The 17,801-nt window shown below is 37.1% G+C and overlaps 1 protein-coding gene and 1 long non-coding RNA gene across 3 annotated transcripts; both read right to left on the bottom strand.

Moving 5' to 3' along the window:
* Positions 1-295: 295 nt before the first annotated feature.
* On the bottom strand, positions 296-5,815 carry CNGA1 (cyclic nucleotide gated channel subunit alpha 1). The gene is made up of 4 exons (XM_048305126.1): positions 5,783-5,815; positions 4,778-4,885; positions 4,516-4,622; positions 296-3,700 (listed from the first exon to the last, which is right to left on the bottom strand). Exons 2-4 carry the CDS (start codon positions 4,813-4,815, stop codon positions 2,283-2,285), a joined length of 1,563 nt encoding a protein of 520 aa, XP_048161083.1. The 5' UTR covers positions 4,816-4,885; positions 5,783-5,815; the 3' UTR covers positions 296-2,282.
* Positions 5,816-5,840: 25 nt separating this feature from the next.
* LOC125326672 lies at positions 5,841-11,039 on the bottom strand. Of its 2 annotated transcripts, none has more exons than XR_007203929.1 (4): positions 10,844-11,039; positions 6,667-6,809; positions 6,382-6,444; positions 5,841-6,013 (listed from the first exon to the last, which is right to left on the bottom strand). It is a non-coding gene; the product is annotated as an uncharacterized LOC125326672 (long non-coding RNA). The 2 variants fall into 2 exon arrangements; XR_007203930.1 differs by having other exon boundaries at positions 6,000-6,070.
* Between the last annotated feature and the right edge of the window lie 6,762 nt (positions 11,040-17,801).

The raw sequence follows: 17,801 nt of genomic DNA on the forward strand, positions 1-17,801 counted from the left end.
AGTATTGAGAGTAAAAAACCACAAAGCCTGTTTAGAAACTTTACTGAAGTACATCCAGAAAGTTTTAGCACACAGAAACATATATTGAGGAACTTGTGTGCCTCCTAAGTTCTAACAAATAAAGGCAAGTTGAAATAGTTTTAATTTTATCGCCATTTCCTTGTAGCGCTTACATTATGTCGTGTGCCAGGAGGAAACTTTGCATTTCAGCAAATACCTTCTCAAAAAAGTTAAGTTATACAAGATTTCCAGCCATAAATAGTCTGAAAATAGTAAGCAAACCACTGGAGGCCAATTCTGGTTTTCTGTTTTATTTTGAAGTGGTTAAAATCAAAGAATATTTTATTCTCAAGAAAGAGGCAGGTAGTGAATACAATTCATGTCTTAGGCTGAAGGATCAATAAAAAAAAAATTGTTAACAATAGATATCTGCCTTTTTTAATTAAAATATCATCTCATACATTTCTCTAATAAAAAGTCTTAAGTACTTCAACAAAGGAAAAAAGTGCTTCCTAAGTGCCTACTAGCCATATAGGATAGTTTGCTGCTGGCATACAGATTGCAAATTATATTCAAGACCTGAGCTGGAAGAATGCTGATTGAAAAGTTCAACACTCACCATAAAGCTAAATGCCAGAATAATCCTTCCTCCTGTGTACAAGGATAGAATCTTTACTGACAGGATGGCATACCCTTTCCCCTTATCAACTAATTAAGTCATTTGTCATTCAAAACACAGGATCAACAGGGCATGAACAGCCATTTTGTATTTATATTTACCCTTGTTGTTCTGTATATATCCTATGCATTAAGTACTTAATAAAATTTCATCCTTGCAGTATATCAGGAGTTATTTATAGATCTTCGGCATCCTGGAAAGTATCAGCATTATAAAAAATATAACAGCCAGAAAGGAATGCACTTTATAAGTCACCCAATTTATGTTATCTCCATCTCATTAAGGAGAGAATGCAAGTGTAGAGATATTATTGACAGTAAAGTGTACATATGTATTTTTTAAGAGTGGCAGTTCAATTGCTCAGGATAATCAAATTTGCCTAAATAGAGAATTTCCCATTCTCTCACTACAGTCCCTTTCTTCTCTCCCTTTCATTAAACTTATCCAATGTTATGTGCCTGTGATAAACTTCTACTGAAAATACCCATCTGCAAACACCCAGCTGAGTCCATGACTAAGCAAACCATTTTTTTGCCAATAAAAAAAGATATAAATTAGGGGAAAATCCAAGGAGATAATACATCTTAAAGCAGCTGAAAAATGGATATGAATCTGTAGATTTTACTATCCCAGAAGTAGTTATGAAGAAAGAAATACTCTATCAGTGGGAAAAACCAGCCTCTTCAGTCATATTCTTCCCCTAACAGCATCTACAGAAGACCCAGTAGGAAGAATTTAGCCTGTTGCTGTCATGTCTTCCCCTTGCACCCTGCCAGCATAAACCAGTGTTACGTTAGGGACATAAACATTTTTAACTACAAATCTTCAAAGCTTGTTAGTTCATGTTAGCAGCCACATGATTACATGGAACAGAACAATCTTTACTGTATATTTTTATTTGTGTATTATTTGTATATTTGTATATTTTTTGTTATTATTGTGGAAAGAACATTAGATTGTGAGCCATCCATATCTTTCATATTGATGCTTGCAAAAAGTTGTATTTTCTCCTCTCTATATTCCAGCCTTTGCATGTATTATCCTGAAAAAAGGACCATTTCAAACTGCCCACTTACATTTCAAGCAATCAGCCAAGGTGGACCCAATGAAGTAATAGTATTTTCCACATCTTACAGCCTTCAGTACTCTCATCTGCATTAATATCCCATACTTAATTAATTTCATGTTAATCGATAGATATTAAAATGTGCTCATTTATACACAAATTTAATATAAAGGTTAATGACTTCAAGTAATATAATTGTTACCAAACCTTTCATTCTTTCCATAAGCAGACACAAATTATTTTAAAACAGCCAGCAAAACTTCCAATATTTGCCAGTATATGACAGTGTACATAACACATTAGCAGATAATACCACCTGTTTGTGCAAGAGCAAAGTGTTATCTTCCATTCTCTTTCTTGATTCTTCTTTTTCTGCCCCAAACCTGCCAAATACACACTGCTGGTAGGAGATTAGTGACATTGTCTCAACAAATAATTCTTTGTAATTAATAGCCAGGTACTACAAAGATTAGAAATTAATGTATTCAGCCCCAGTCAGGATTTGACCCTCAGTCTTATTGGCAACTTCCATTGTTTTTATTCTGCTTTTGACAATCCAGGTTTATCTGTGGATGGATCTGCTTCTTCTAAGTCTGCAAACTCTTCCTCTATAACTGGCTTCAATATTTTCTCTATTTGTGTAAGTCTTTTTTTCAGTTTCTGCTGTGCACCTTCATACTCAGCCAACAACCTGGCAAACTTTGTTTGTAACCTGTCCATAGCACGTTCCATGTAGGCGACCTTCTCTTCCAGATCTTTAGGATCACTTCCTAAATTTGCAATTTCAATGTCCAGCAAGCCATCTTTCATTAGGATTTGCTTGCCTTTTTCTTCCAGCATTGCCTTTGCATCTGGATACTCTGTTAAAGCCTCCATGAGATCGTCTTTGGACAGACAAAACAAGTCCGAGTATCCAATACTTTTAATATTGGCTGTTCTTCGATTGCCAGCTTTGCTACCCTTGATATTGAGAATGCTGATTTCTCCAAAGTAGCTGCCATCACTTAGAACCACAAATTGGGTGATTCCATCATCAGCAACTACTGCCAGCTTGCCTTCTTTGATAATGTACATCTCTCGTCCAATATCTCCTTTTCTGCAAATATAATCTCCAGGACTGTATACCTGGGGCTGGAGTTTCAAAACCAGTTCAACCAGCAGACCAGCTTCACAGTCTGCAAAAATCCGAACCTTTTTTAGTGTTTCCAGGTGAACATTGATTGCAATCTCTGCTCTTAGTTTATCTGGCAGATACTTCAAGACTTCCCTTTCATCCACAGCCTTTTTGTTTGTCCACAGGTAGTCAAACCACTTTATAACTCTTTTTTCCATGTCTTTACTCACATTCCGAAAGTGCATGTACTGCTTGATAGCATCAATCCTTGCTTGAAACTCTGCCCTGGCAGCATTCATGTTGGAGATCATAGAGCCCACGTTACCAACAATGGTAGCAAAAATCAGCACTCCAACCAAGAAGTCAACAACCACAAAGAAATACTCAGAATCTCTTACAGGAGGGGGTGTTTCACCAATAGTAGTCAGGGTCAGTGTTGACCAGTAGAGACTGTAGACATATTTTCTAGTCAGGCGGGCAAATTCAGGATCTGAGGTGTTGGGGTAGACCCATGTGTCAGCCCCAAATCCAATGGCTTTTGAGATCGAGTAATACACACAGGCATTCCAGTGAATAATAATCACAATGTACATGACAAGGTTAGAGATCCTGAAGATATTTGGGTAGTTTGTCCTGGTTTCTGTTCTCTGGAAGAATTCAAACATCCGAGCTACTCTGAGTAGTCTGTTTATTCTTAATTCTGGGTAATTCAATCCTAACTTAAAGTATAAGAGATCAGTTGGTACAATTGACAGAAAATCTAGTTTGAATTGAAAAGATTTCTTGTATTTCTCTCGTAGCTTTTGTTCTTCTTTCACCAGAAGACCTTGCTCCAGGTAACCTAAAATAAAATTGTAGATAATAAAAAATGCTACAAGTTCAAATGTGTTGTGTTTAATGTCAGTCCAAATCTACTTTGAAAAATATTTTGGGTGCAAATTCCATATGGAACATAACTTCTCTTACTTTTTAATATTCAGTCTCTTATTTTCAAATAGCTTAGTGCTACATGGTTCAGCTTGAGCTAAACTATACAGCTTTGAAAGATAAAAATTTCTAGTTCTGATTCTTTTCCTCCACTTTTCAACTATCGTGAACATCTGAAAAAAACCACCTTCCCCTCCAAAAAAACCTCCACAAGCTATAGGAAGGGTGGTTAATGGGGGAAAGAATTTTAACACAGGAATTTCAGTTCTATATTGAGTGTATCTACTTAATAACTCCATTAGGATAATATTTTTAAATAAATAGTGGCAGTCGAAGTTAATAGGATGTCTTGCTTGCTCAATGGTCTTGAAAATCAAGCAAATACTTGAATCTCCCCTTCATACCAGATTTAGGTGCTGCTTTTTCAGAACCCCCGATCCTCACCTGGCTGCACCACATGTTTATTTTGTCTTGATGAGTCAGCTGCAGGCAGAACAGCTTGTACCTGCATATCTCAAACTTTATGTGCCCTTTGAGTAATACATCAGAATTACATCAGAATTTCTCCTACTTATAAAGTGAGGCTGCAGTCTTTCTGAAATCTCTCAATGTCTTTTTTCACTATTGCACCTCATCAAGGCTATTCAGGTAAGAGAAGTAGTAGTATATTGATTTGCAAAAAACCTGGCATAAATATATAAAAAGCAATAATTAATTGAGTATATTTACCTGTCCTTGTCCGTACAAACATATCAGCAACATAAATGGCATCAGAAACATAATCAATAATAAACCATGCCATTAAGTAATCATGCTGAAGCTCATCAAAACAGGCTCTAAATATGAAAAAACAAAAGTAAATTACCATGAAACAAAAATTAAATACTTGCACGAATCGGTGATGAATAGAATTTTTTTATCTATTTAGGGATATTATGATTTTCCAGAAGTTCTATGTAGTCATTATAGTGTACATTAAAGAGTACATCACCTAGCAATAATCATGGTCCAGTTGTACATGACAGGCATTGTGATGCAAAACAACCAGTTGTAATATATATTTCCTGCTGGATCAATGGTGAAAATATCTTTCTTCTTCCTAAGTGGTAAGCAGGGGGAAAAAAAGAGATTTAATGAGAGACTGACTTGAAATACACATATCAATTTTTGAGGAATGAAGCATTCCAGTAATTATTACTGTCAAATAAATGGTCTTTATCAAAGTTAAACTTCCTTGCTCAAATGCATGGAAAATATGAAGCTGGTGACTTGAGACACAAACTTTAGAATCTAAATTTTGCTGAGCAAAATTAGCTTGGCAGTCTCACTTTATAGTGGCACATGTAATTTTAAAGTTTATTTTTCTACACAAATAACTCTTTTGTCTGATAATTGATTTTGTCATTAAAAAAAAAGAGATTATGTGACTACTAATTTTTAAATAATTATAAATTATGAGACGAATCATGCCTTTCTCACTGGGAAAAGTCTAGCCCTGAAGAAGACAAAACATTGGCATAGTTTACATAAAGAAACCAAAGAATAGGAAATCATACAACACAGGTTTCTGCTGCACTGTTTAAAATTTCTCTTCCTTAGCCAGAAAATTATGAATTTACCAAGCAGAATATAAAGTGACAACTTTTAGAGCATAGAAGAGTTTACTTGCTTGTAGGTGCCTTTGTGTGTGGCAGAGATTGCTTTATACTGGCACATCATTTGCTGCAGTGTTTTATCCAAGAAATATTAGATAATCAGAATCCAAAGCAGATACATCTTGATTAACGTTTTCAGATCACCTCCATGCATGCATGTTTCTGTTGTCCACATATGAAGTTAAGTCAAAACAACTCTACTCTAGGGAGAGCAACAGCAGTCTGTACAGTCGTTCACTAAAGTATAAACATCTTTACAGGACATCTGTGAATGAATTTGTTCTTACATCAAAAGCAGTTTTATTATACAGCATAACAGGACCTAAATGAAAAATACTTACACTTCTATATTTTCTTTCTTCTTCAATTTATCTTTATTTTTATTTTTCTCCTTTTTTTCTTTGTTCTTTTGTCTTTCTCCATCCTTTTTTTTTTCTGGCTTGCTAAGAAATAATTTCCATTGTTAAAGACCAAGTTAAACATATTTAGAAAAAACCTAAATATCTTAGAAATAGTAGTATTATTACTCTTCATCTTACCTCTTCTTTTCTTTTTTCCTTTTCTTCTCCTCTCTAAGAAAAAGAAAAATATGACAGGCTCATGGGATGCACATCCCCTTTCTTCAACATCTATGTATTAGATAACATTATACTTAGGTGTTTGACCTTCCAAAAAGCTATTTTTCTTATTGCTTATTGTATACACCTAGAACTACTTTTATTTTAAATTAATAGATACAATATCAGTAACTTTGGTAAAGAGGATGATCATCATAAGTGATGTGCATGAAGTTGAAATGTACATGCAGTCTCTTTTGGGCTTACCTGAATGACATAACTGTTTCTAAAGAAGCTATTAGATATATATTATAATTACTAATTTCTGCTTTAACAATCAAAATTGTAGTACTGTTATTTTATCAAATGGCAAAGATACTTACTCATCTTTATTACTATTATTGTTAATATTGTAGCATGCAAATACTCCAGGTAGATATTGTTGCCTGGGGAACAATGAAACAACACAGTTATACGATATCAGCTGAAATTTAAAAAAAAAATCTCCTAAATATTTACAATAAGCAATATACTATAATCTTTAAAACTTAGTTTATTACTAAGAGTGTAGAAAATTATATGATAGCAAGTATCTGTGCTTAGATAATCCTATGCAAATTATCAAACGTAAAAAAACCCCAAACTGACGCTAAATATATTTGACATACCTGTTTTCCCCTTTGTGCATCAATCCAGGGTCCTTACTGGTGTCATGCACTACCACACTGGGAACAATTGTATGGGAATGATGGGTCTCAATCACTCCTACCTTCATGGTCAAGTTTGTCTTAACTTGGATAATTGGAGAAAGCTGAATTAAAAAAAAATCAAGTCATTTTGCAAGTAGAAGAAGTAGGGGGTCTTTTTTTCCTAAAAATGAATCCTTTACATCCTTGCTTTCCTTTAGCGGGGGGGGGGCGGTTCTGAGTGCTGGGGAGACCGGCCAGAGTCACGATATGAGCACCGATACGCTTTGAGCATCGTGCCCCCTTCATTGTTTACTTACACTCACTTATATCTACTTTACAAAGCTTCACGCCCTGTTCCCATGGGACAGCCTCTAAGCAGCGAGGGAGCCGACCAGCGTGTAACTTTTCCCAAGGCTGTTCAAGGCTGCCTGCAGCCAGGTGTCTTTCTGGCCTATCTGCAGCCTGAGCCCCTTCAGGGGTTCTTCTGCAGCAGCCCTGGGTTGCCCAGACTGTCCTGGGGTATCATATGCCCCTGTTTCACAAGGAATCCCTCTGCACTTTCCTGGAGATCAACAAGAATATTTGCAGTTTCCTGTCTGCCATGACATTCCCACCAGACAAGAAAATGACCAGGCAACTGCTGCTAAAGGGAAAGTTGTACACATCTTTAGGGAAGCGTTAATTTAGGTCTTTCTCCTGAGTTTTGACACATACTTTGAAAATATTTAAACAATTGTGTTTGAAACATCTACCACTGTTTCTTTTGGTTTTGAACCAAACACTTGAAACACTGTATCAAGATGGATAAACAGATTCATGCACAGATGACATCCTGAAAACCAGACTAAAAAGTATCCCCTGGCTGTAGGTCCAAAGAAATCTCAATATATCTGATACCTGAGACTTACATTCTGTTGAGACCGAAGAGTGGGTTCTGTAAAAAAGAGGGTAAGACTATTGTAGTAGTTTCCTTATTCCTATAGCAGGTAGTATATAAACACCTAAATAGAAATGTTAGTATCTCTTTATGTCTGGTCTGTTAATCTAAAGGAAAAAAACACCTGAAAATGTTTTATAGCTAAGACAGTGCATTCCACTGCACAATTTTCTAGCACTGGTGTAATTAACTTCTGCTCTCCTTTTTCACCACTTACTCCTACAGTGCTGTCAGTTATATCTTGGCATCAGTGAGATTGCAAACTCTTTAGGCATGAATTCTGTCTACCAGTGTGATCTGGTCTTGCCAGGACCAGTTAGAGAGCATTATAAAACAGATGCTTTCCACTGCAGTAACAATTTCCCTGCATGTGGGAAATCAGAGTATAGAGATGTCTGTAAGCCAGAGACTGGCAAATGAGTGTCTGTACCACTGATAAGTGAGGTCGAAGCCGTATGGATCAGTCTTAGAGCAGTGTCTTCTGGCACATCACGAAGGAGAAGCAGAATGATACAGCTGACGTATTTCTGCCAGACTTACTTGAATTCCATTATTTGTCAATGAAACTAAAAATACACCTATACAGGAAATAGGAGAGGAAATACATGTTTCCAGCACTCATCAGGCACGAATGACACATGGTGCAAAATATAATACAGCAATATCACAGAATCACAGAATATTCTAATTTGGAAGGGACCCACAAAGATCATTGAATCCAACTCTTAAGTGAATGGCCCATACAGGGATCAAACCCACAACCTTGGTGTTATTAGCACCATGCTCTGACCAACTGAGATATAACATTCTACAAAACAGAAAGATAAAAATTGAAGATTAAGATATGCTATTCCATGAATAGTTATAAATGTAGTCCAATATTGCTGGTCAGTCTTTAAATGCTTACCAGCAAGGATCGGGTCTAAGATAAATAGATATAAAAATATTACAAATTTCTAAGACATGGCAAACTTTAGGTTAGATTCATCAGGAGACTAAAAGCTGTACTAGAGCTTCCACTGACTTACTGCTTGAAAGTGTGAAGATTGACATTACACCAGGTTGAATTAAGTAGCTTTATATCTGCTTACAGATGCTCTGAAAGCTCTCCTAATGCTAGCACACAAAATTCCATCCTAATTAAACCTACATCCTCCACAGGGCCTCACAAATAATGGTGCAAAATAAAGCTGTGTCCAACTCAGCACCAGACAAATGCAAATGCATTAATCTCAAGGGAGAAAATTTCTCCAGCAGCGTGGGCTCTAATCCAGTCAGTTTGTATTAGGACTCACAGTTCCAGCATTTCTACATAGGCACACATTTTTCATGTTTACATTTGCTCTTTAAGTCTTCTTTTATTTGAAGAACAAAACCAAACCAAAACAAAACAATCTTTGTGCTCTCCAGACATACTGATTTGCACTTGTACTGGATGTTAAAGATGATGTTAAGTATGTTAAAACAGAATGTGTCCAAAAATAACACCAATCCAGGGTATGTACCCTGAAGGCTGTGGAAAAAGTCTGTATCCTCTACATTCCCAGGTTTTTCAGGTTAATTGGATTTTATTTTTTCAAATAAACAAATTCCTCTGGTTCTGCTGGTGTCTGTTTTTGTGGAAACCAGCAAGCTGCTCTGAGAGTTTCACAAGGCTCGACTTGGACACAATCACTTTGTACCCTTGAGAATTTGGTTTGTACCTGTGAGAAGTTTTAACATCAACAGAAGCAAGAACCCAAAACAACAGATGTAGAAAGCACAGCTGGTTCAGGGAGGCTGTTATTTGCTTTAGATTGTTTTAGATGGGTGTTAGTTGCAAGTAACCAGTAGTTTTGTGGGGTGTTAACATAGAAGCCGATGGGGACACAGCACGAGTACCAAGAAACTGTATAAAAGAGGCTTTGTAGAATTAGATGCTTTTTGCCACTGCCTTGAGTTGTTAATCTCCATATATAACAGTATAACGTGTTTTGTCTGTATTGTGACCCACCTCGACTGCGACATATTTTAAATGGAAGCACAGTGGGATGCTGTGTGTTCTGGGGAAGCAGCCATGGCAGCCATGCATAGGATTTGCTGGGAAAGAGGAGCTGCCATTTCAGGCAGGACTGGACATTTCATATTACTGAGGCACTGGAAACATTAAATGGCATAGAAATTGAAGTATTGACTACCCTGTAGTCTCAAAATACCTAGTTTGAATGTCAAGCTTAGGTGAATGCTGCCCCAGGTTATTTTCCTTGTCAATTAGTCAGGATGTGTAGCACAAGAATATCTTCAAATTCCACTGGTCTCAAAGAAAATTGGGAGGGGTTTAAGTTCCCAAGTCTAAGATACAGAAGTGCTAATGCAGCATGTGCCCAGTGTAAGTTGGACGGACATAGTAATTAAAACTAGTTTGGGGACTGTTGTTACCTTGTTACAGCATTTCTGTAACAAAACCCCCATACTGGGCACAGTAGAAAACGTCGCATTAAACTCAGTGGGTCTGGACTCATCTTAATGCATTTTCAAGCATTTCAGGTTTTTTTACTAAATTGTATCACCATCACATTTCCAATTCTGTAGTCATGCATATTTTTTCTTAAACTGATACTTGTCACAAATTGTTACACTGCTTTTTAAAATTGGGATGCACATTTTCACGTTATCATATTTAGGTAGCAAGTTCAAAAGGTAATAGATGCTTTCTTTAGAGGTTTTTTAGATTTCTACCATATGGTTTTTACTGTATCATCCCAAATAGTTTCCTTTTACTACTTTGGATTCTTTTAAATGTAACTACTATGATAAACAACCAAGTTTTCAAGCATTATGACCTGAAAACTAATTATATTAATTACTATACATTAAAATTTTTAGGGCTGCAAGAAAATGAAGGCAGTATTAACCTTTAACAGGATTGTGGTGAATGGAAGATCAGCTTCTATCTCTCCTGCTTTTTTATTTTACATATTTCTCCCATTCTTATTGGCCCACTACATTCATATCTCTAGTCATTATTTTCATGTAGAAAATGCTTTAAATAAGGATACCCTAGAACAGATTTTGGCATCATATAAAGATCTAATCTTTTTCTTTACAAAAAGCAGCAAAAAAATCTTCATTAGCATCGAAATCTGCAGCATGCTACAGCATGGTCTGACTTTTCTAACATGCTAAGAGTCTTTAGCAGTTCTGCAATAAGCAGGTTCAAAAAGCAGTGTGCATGCTTACCTTGGGAATGCAATCTGCTCCTTCTAATAGAGATCTCAGTCCTTTAAATCAGCCACATTTCCTTACTACATAAGCAGAACCACCATATAATCAGCATTTCATAAATAAATCCTTATTGAATGATTTCACAAAGAGCCAGGCCCCTGTGCAGTTCTCTGTGTTATTCCCAAGGAAGGACATAGTTATTAGAGGAGGATTTCCTTAACCTAGTGATGGATTTTGAGATTTAGAGGGAGATGAAAGTGACAGTGGCAGTCAGTATTATCCTTCACCTGAGCAGAAGCTTACTAGTCCTATCTACAAGCACAAGAAGTGACAAATATTGGAGTGTGCTCTGTTTTGAAAATGAGAAAAAAATTCGGTATTGACTGCTCATTTGTTTTCTTAATATTGCAGATGCTTTTTAACTGTAGTAACAGTTTTTCACTGTAATAGATAAAACACTATAAATGAAAATTTCCTGTTTATTTTAATGTGTATACCATATGGCTGAAAAACATGAAATTATATTTTAAACTACTTAAGTTTCTTAAATAATATAACACAACATATTTTGATGCTTAAAAAATCAAGTGAATTGTGGATACATTTTTAGTGGACAATACCATGATGAAGAAGTTCTAAGACACTGAACAGATTTTTAACTTCAGTATGGATTATGACTTCACAGAAGGTTTTAAGTAGATGCATTCATCCTCCATTAGAAATGTGCAAGAGTGCATCTGTAGTGGCCAGAGAGCCAAGAAAGGCCCTATGAGGATCCTAGCGTATACTTCAAAAGAAAAGATGGTATTTGCATACTCACCTTTCATATTTCACTGCTGGATACCATAAGAATGAGGAAAATCATGTTCTCTGAACTTTGAGTGATTAATTTTTCAATCTGGAATGTTTTACATGGCCCAGTTTGGTTAAAAAAAAAAAAAAAAAGGCTTTTAAGCAGCAAAAGGAGGTAAATATTTAAATTAAATTTATATCTTTGTCACAATTGAGACATAGCTAAAGTTACTGAATTACATTTTAGCTTTGCTTCACAACAAGCAGAATTCAGGAAAGCAGTCCAGCCCCTGGGACTCCAGGATTATGACACATTTGCTTCTATAACCAAGGGCAGCAGGAAAAATTGTCATTAGCAATCATAGGAACCAACTTAAATCTTGCAGCCCAGGTGACTGAGTTTATAGATTTAATCACAAACCCAAATCTGAGTATCACATGTCAGCCTCCTGACAACAGAAACAAATTACACACATCTGCTGCTATGACTTTCCAACCCTGAAGACAGTCCATTTTCCAGAAAAGAGACTATGTATTTGAGGTTTAAAGAATAAAAATTATTTTAAAATAAGACAGTAATGGGCAACAAGGAAATGCAGAATCTTATGCACGATGGAAGCCAAATACACCAGTTTTGAGTAAGATATGCAACATAATAAATGGATAAAGTGAATAATCTAAATTCTGGCATATGCTTCACTGTTGTCTTTGAAGAGCTGAAATGCAACTCTAATCCTAAAATCATAGATATGAAAGGAATCTCAGAAGGTCACTGAATCCAACTAGTATTGAATCTTGGTCAGTTTTACCTCTGTCATTCTCAAGGGTTTTTGCCTGGCTTTCAGTTGGAAAGATGTCAATGTTCAGTGCTGAGCAGCGATTTTGTGAATTTGTGGTGGTACTAAATGTTTGGGACATGTGCTTTGTTGTGTGTCACAAAAGAGTTGATACACCTTTTTACTCTGCTATAGAACTGCCAGTTTTCTTTTAAAATAATCAGTCCTGGAAAGGAATGCTAACTTATTTTTTTCTTAATTTCAAAGCCCTCAAGCAGAGGAAGATGAGTCCTACTAGGCCTGTCCAGTTCCTTGTCTGACAGTGGCCAGAGCCTCACTAACCTGTGAAGATGTTTGCAGGACAAATTCTGGATGAGCTCAACACAGCGGTGTCAATTCTGCCCACCTCTAAAAGCCAGTTACATAGCTGTCATTGACTTCACTGACGATTATGTTAGTTTCGCACCAATATTTTTTCACACATATTTTTCCTGTCATTCTGTATTCCAGTGAAGTAACCTTGACTAATGGGAAAATGACTGCACTAATGGATTATTGTTTTAGTAGGCCAACTATAATCTATTTTTGCATCTTGCATTGTCATCATCTGTAATTCTTCTCAATCCTATTAAGGCTACCTGTAGTTTCAGACACCCACAGCCAAAACACTAGATACGTTATATATATGTATGACTTACAAATAAGTGGGTTTTAATGGCACAACATTGCCTTTCAGCTTACTGTGTAGAAGCTGTGTAAACAGATGAGTGTTTGGATTGGGACCACAATTTTGGCAGGCTTATTTTCTGCAAGTACTGTTCTGTCTTTTTCTAGGGCTGATGCAATTTCAGCAACTAATGTTATGTTGGAAGTGCTGTAGCTGAGAAGACTTCAGGGCTTCTGGCTTATTTAATACGCTCTTGTGTAGAATTCAGTGTCATGAAGCTCGATTGGCCCCAATGAGGCTTGATGACTGGAAAACTATCAGTGCCAACAGTGTCTCCACCAGTAGGTGGTACTGTATTTTTACTTTAGGGTGCATGATGGAGAGTGAAATAGAAGCAATTTAAGATGTGTGTTGGTGTGTTGGATTCCCATGTGCAGATGAGGCTGGAATCACAAAGCACTGGACAGACTGCAAGTGCTCTGAGGCACAGAGCACAGCACCACACAGTGTGCTCAGAAGCTGTGTCAAAGCCTTTCACCATCATCTTCCAGGTCCAGACCCTAGTTTTTGCATGACAACTCTGCACAGGGATTAGCACTTCTGAAATGTCCATGCGGCATCTGGCCATGCCCAGCAGTTTTTTCTGTGCCCTCAGATGAATCTGCAGTAGGACTATCCTTGCGCCTCCCAGGTTCGGTGGGTGTCTCTCCCCAGAGATGTCTCTTCAACTCCCAGACTGAAATCTGCAGGGAACAGAGAGACTGGCTTATCAGAAAACTTTCTGGAAAACACTAGATCTTCATTCAGTTGTATAATTGGGATAATGACTACTTGTAGTGACCCTACAGGAGTTCCAGAAGCTCTGTACAGTCAGTATTTCTGTTTAGCAGAATTTTATTTCAAGTTAAAATAACACAGGAAGTCTTGGTTGGTTGCACAGAATAATGATGGCAAAATGTTTACACATATAAAGGTGATTCAACTGATATTAGTTCTGCTTAAACAAAAATCATCAATATATGATATTGCCACTGATAAGAGTGATAGAAAATGCACTGTAGATAAAAAAGGTTTAATAAATCTAACCTTGCATGTTATTCCTTCTTTGTAGTGTAGAAGGAGTTAAGGTGGCACTATCTGGGCATTTATAAGGGATGTCTACAAATAATCTCTGTACAGCAAGTACAGCAATCTAATAATTTTGAACTTCAGTCTAGAGACTTTTTTTTCTCAGTTGAAGTTAATTTCTTCACATATTGCTCCTGCAGGTCTGCACTAATTCACCAAGTAGTGGGGTAGATGGAGTTCCTATGGTCAGAGCTTCACTCACAAATCTACTTCAGTAATTTTTTTGTGGCTGCATGCCAGGACAGGTAAGAAACCTGTCTGTAGCTTCTGTATTGAACAGAGCTCATGTTTCGACACTGTCACATAGCAGCAACTGCCAGCAGAGTAAACGTAGAATGGGCCAGCTGAGCAACAATGACAGGATTTAAAAACGCCACAGGCAATTTTCCTAAATAATAATTTAAAAGAAATAGATCTTGCCTCATGTCTGTACCTGGCTGCACAGTGAACAGGCTTTCTAATTGTCGTGAAACTTGTTGTCATCATCTTCAGTATTTACAATAATATAATTAAATACTGCATAAGGAAGTCAATGTATATGCATATGAGGAAAAAAATCCTCAACAAGATTAAAGAATTTATAACAACGCCAAGGAGTCACACAAATTATGGAAATTAAGTCATTCATGGCTAACACAGAGGTAAAGATGGGGTTTATTAAGGCACAAAAATGAGGTTTCCAATGCCTTTTTTATTTATAAATGTAAAAGATAAAAATTGGCTAGATAGTCAGTGCTTCCATTTTTATTGAAGACCAACAATTAAAGTCAGTGCTTGCTGACTATAAGGAAAGTTTCATGAAACCTTTCATACATTACATAATTAATGAAGTTATGTAACTACGTAAGTAGCAGGACTTTAACATAAATTTTCTCCTGAATTTTCCACATATTTAATAGGGGAAAAATAGTGCAATAACTCCGAAAGGTATAGCAGGGTTTCATGAGACACTTATTCCTCTTTGGGAGACATGGGAACTGCCACAAAATTGCTTTGACTGTTAGTACATGCATATTTTTACCTCATACACAAAAGGTTGATCTGTGCTTAGCTGTATCTGGCGTAGCTCCAGGGAATTAAATGGGTCTGTGCTGATTTGCATTAGCTCATGATCCAGGCATTGCTCTAAATCAGTCAAGAGTGTAATTTTGAATGGTAAACTGGCATCTTTTTCCTCTTTATGTCAGTTGCTAAGATTGTATATCAATACTTTATTTTCTTTCCCATTTGACCTTTACATGTCATCCAAAATAAAGAAAAATATATCAATATTGATAAATTACTTCTATGTAATTTGTTTCTTCCTGACATTGTCTTGAAGTTCTTCAAAACAAGTTGAGTATGAAAACTGTTAATCATCAGTGAAGTATTCACCCATGAATTATGCCTACTCTCTTCTGTAACGCTATTATAGATTTCAAGTTTTTTGCATCTGTCCATTGACTTGGATTGTTAGTCACAAGTTTTTTGTGACTTCATATTTTTTCTCAGAAGAAAAAGAGTTTCATAGTGGTTTTTGCAGTTTATTATAATATAAAAATATGAAGCATGTAAAGATTTTCAGCCAAGAAACAATAAGTATATAGCATCATTTAAGTTGGAAAATAAGATCGTTGAGTACAAGTTAACCTGACACTATTAAGTTCACCACTAAACCATACCCATCAACACTGCATCTATACATCTTTTAAATACCTCCAGGGATGGTAAGTCCACCATTTCCCTAGGTGGACTGTTCTTTGGGTGAAGAAAAACCTCCCCTGGCACAACTTGAAGCTGTCTCTTCTTGTCCAGTTGCTTTTTACTTGGGAGAAGAGACCAACCCTCTCCTAACTACAACCTCCTTTCATGCAGTTGTAGAGAGGTGTAAGGTGCACCCTCAACCTCCTTTCCTTCAGGCTAAACACCCACAGCTCCTTCAGCCACTCCTCGTGGGACTTGTGCTCCAAACCCTTCACCAGTTCTATCGCCCTTCTCTGGACTCGCTCCAGCATCTCAGTGTCTTTCTTGTAGTGAGGGGCCCAGAACTGAACACAGGATTCGCAGTGCGGCCTCATCAGTGCCAACTTCAGTGGGACAAAATCCTACTGGGCACACTATTCCTGATACAGGGCAGGATACCAGTGGTTTTCTTAGCCACCTGGGCACACTGCTGCTTCATGTTCAGCCAGCTGTCAACAAAGGTGTAAATCAGATAAAATATTTTATTTGTTAAATAATTAGACTTTGATGTCCATAGTCTGCTAAAGGACTTGGCTGGTACTGAGGCATATCTACAGAAGTGTTAGCTGCATTGTTTCTCAGTATTCTTGCTCTGGGTACTGCACCACAGTGAAGCCCTGAGCAGCAGATCAGCAAGAGCTGTGCCAGGGGAAGAGGTGGTCTTTGGCAGGTCACCCTCTCCCACCTTCTCTGCGGCTTCAGCAGGACCTTGTGGATATTACCACTTCCCTTCTCAGTAGATCTGCCAACTGAGTCACTTGCAGGATTGCAGCAAGCTCAAAAAATTGACACATTTTTGCAGAAACAGGGGTGTGAACACACAGAGTTGGCAGATCTGAGAAGACACAGAAGGAAAATACTAATTTGGAGCAGTCTGCAGACATGCATCTCTCTGTATATGTGGTTTTATCCTATGGGCATGCTTATGTTGTACAAGAAGATCACGGTTTGCTCCCAGACCTTCAGATTGTACTTTAAAATTTTAATTTAATTCAATTTAAAATTATTGCTCTGGTTTTTTAGCAGTAACCTGTTTTAGAAATGTTAAAGCAGAAAAGTCAAACTCTTTTTATCATGCAGCCTGCACTGGATCCAAGCCACCTTCCATAGAAGTTGTTATAATGTAGACATAGTAAAGTGGAATGGTAATTAGAATCACAAAAACAAATGCAATGTTCCTTTTCTCCTAACATACAGAGTGCTGGCTATGCTAAAAAATAAATACAGAAATAAAATATGAGACTAAGACATTGAAACTGATCTCTTGGTTTAACCACAGGACTGCGAAGTCAAGAATGCCTAAGACAAGGAAAACCAAGTTATTTTGCTGATAGTGTCATCACATTTCAGCAGTATGCCCCAGTGGTAAAACTTTTCAAAACCAATGATGATCAGTTTTGGTGCTGTGCTGCAAAGCATGGTTACAGCTCTAACCTCAATCCTGCATGTCCCTGTGGTGCTCTGTGGAGGTGTGTTAAATTTGCAATGTTGCCTCTACTTTGAGAAATCCTTGTGCATGTCAAAGATATGCAGATTGTCCCAGGAAGTTTGCTGGGCAACACGTAATGTTTTATTAAGCCTTAAATTTTGTAGATGTATTTCACTTAATCATGCCAAAGCCAAGGCATTAGACTTCCGTATTGAAACTATTGATTGGGTAATAAAGATAATTATTTCTTATAACAATTTGGAGCCTGTTAAGCCACAGGGAGTCATCTCAGGGTATGCATCACCAGGCACTGCCCTTGTTCTACAACGCTGGCATAGTTTGGCCAGGGAATCCCTCTGCCTACCTGCAGATTCACTGGCCAAAGCGAGCGCTGGCATCTTGTCACAGACATAAGTGGTTGCACATCAAGACTGCTCACCTCTTCTCCCAGGTGCAAAG

Source organism: Corvus hawaiiensis, chromosome 5 (genome assembly GCF_020740725.1).
Source record: "Corvus hawaiiensis isolate bCorHaw1 chromosome 5, bCorHaw1.pri.cur, whole genome shotgun sequence".
NCBI classification, from domain to species: domain Eukaryota; kingdom Metazoa; phylum Chordata; class Aves; order Passeriformes; family Corvidae; genus Corvus; species Corvus hawaiiensis.

What these genes read in the sequence shown, in the direction of transcription:
- CNGA1 (XM_048305126.1), bottom strand. Translation starts at nt 4,815, where the DNA reads ATGCCTGTCATGTACAACTGGACCATGATTATTGCTAG. An exon ending in TGGACCATGATTATTGCTAG is followed by an intron (nt 4,623 to 4,777) that starts GTGATGTACTCT and finishes TTTCATATTTAG; the next exon opens with AGCCTGTTTTGATGAGCTTC. An exon ending in GTTTGTACGGACAAGGACAG is followed by an intron (nt 3,701 to 4,515) that starts GTAAATATACTC and finishes ATTTTATTTTAG; the next exon opens with GTTACCTGGAGCAAGGTCTT.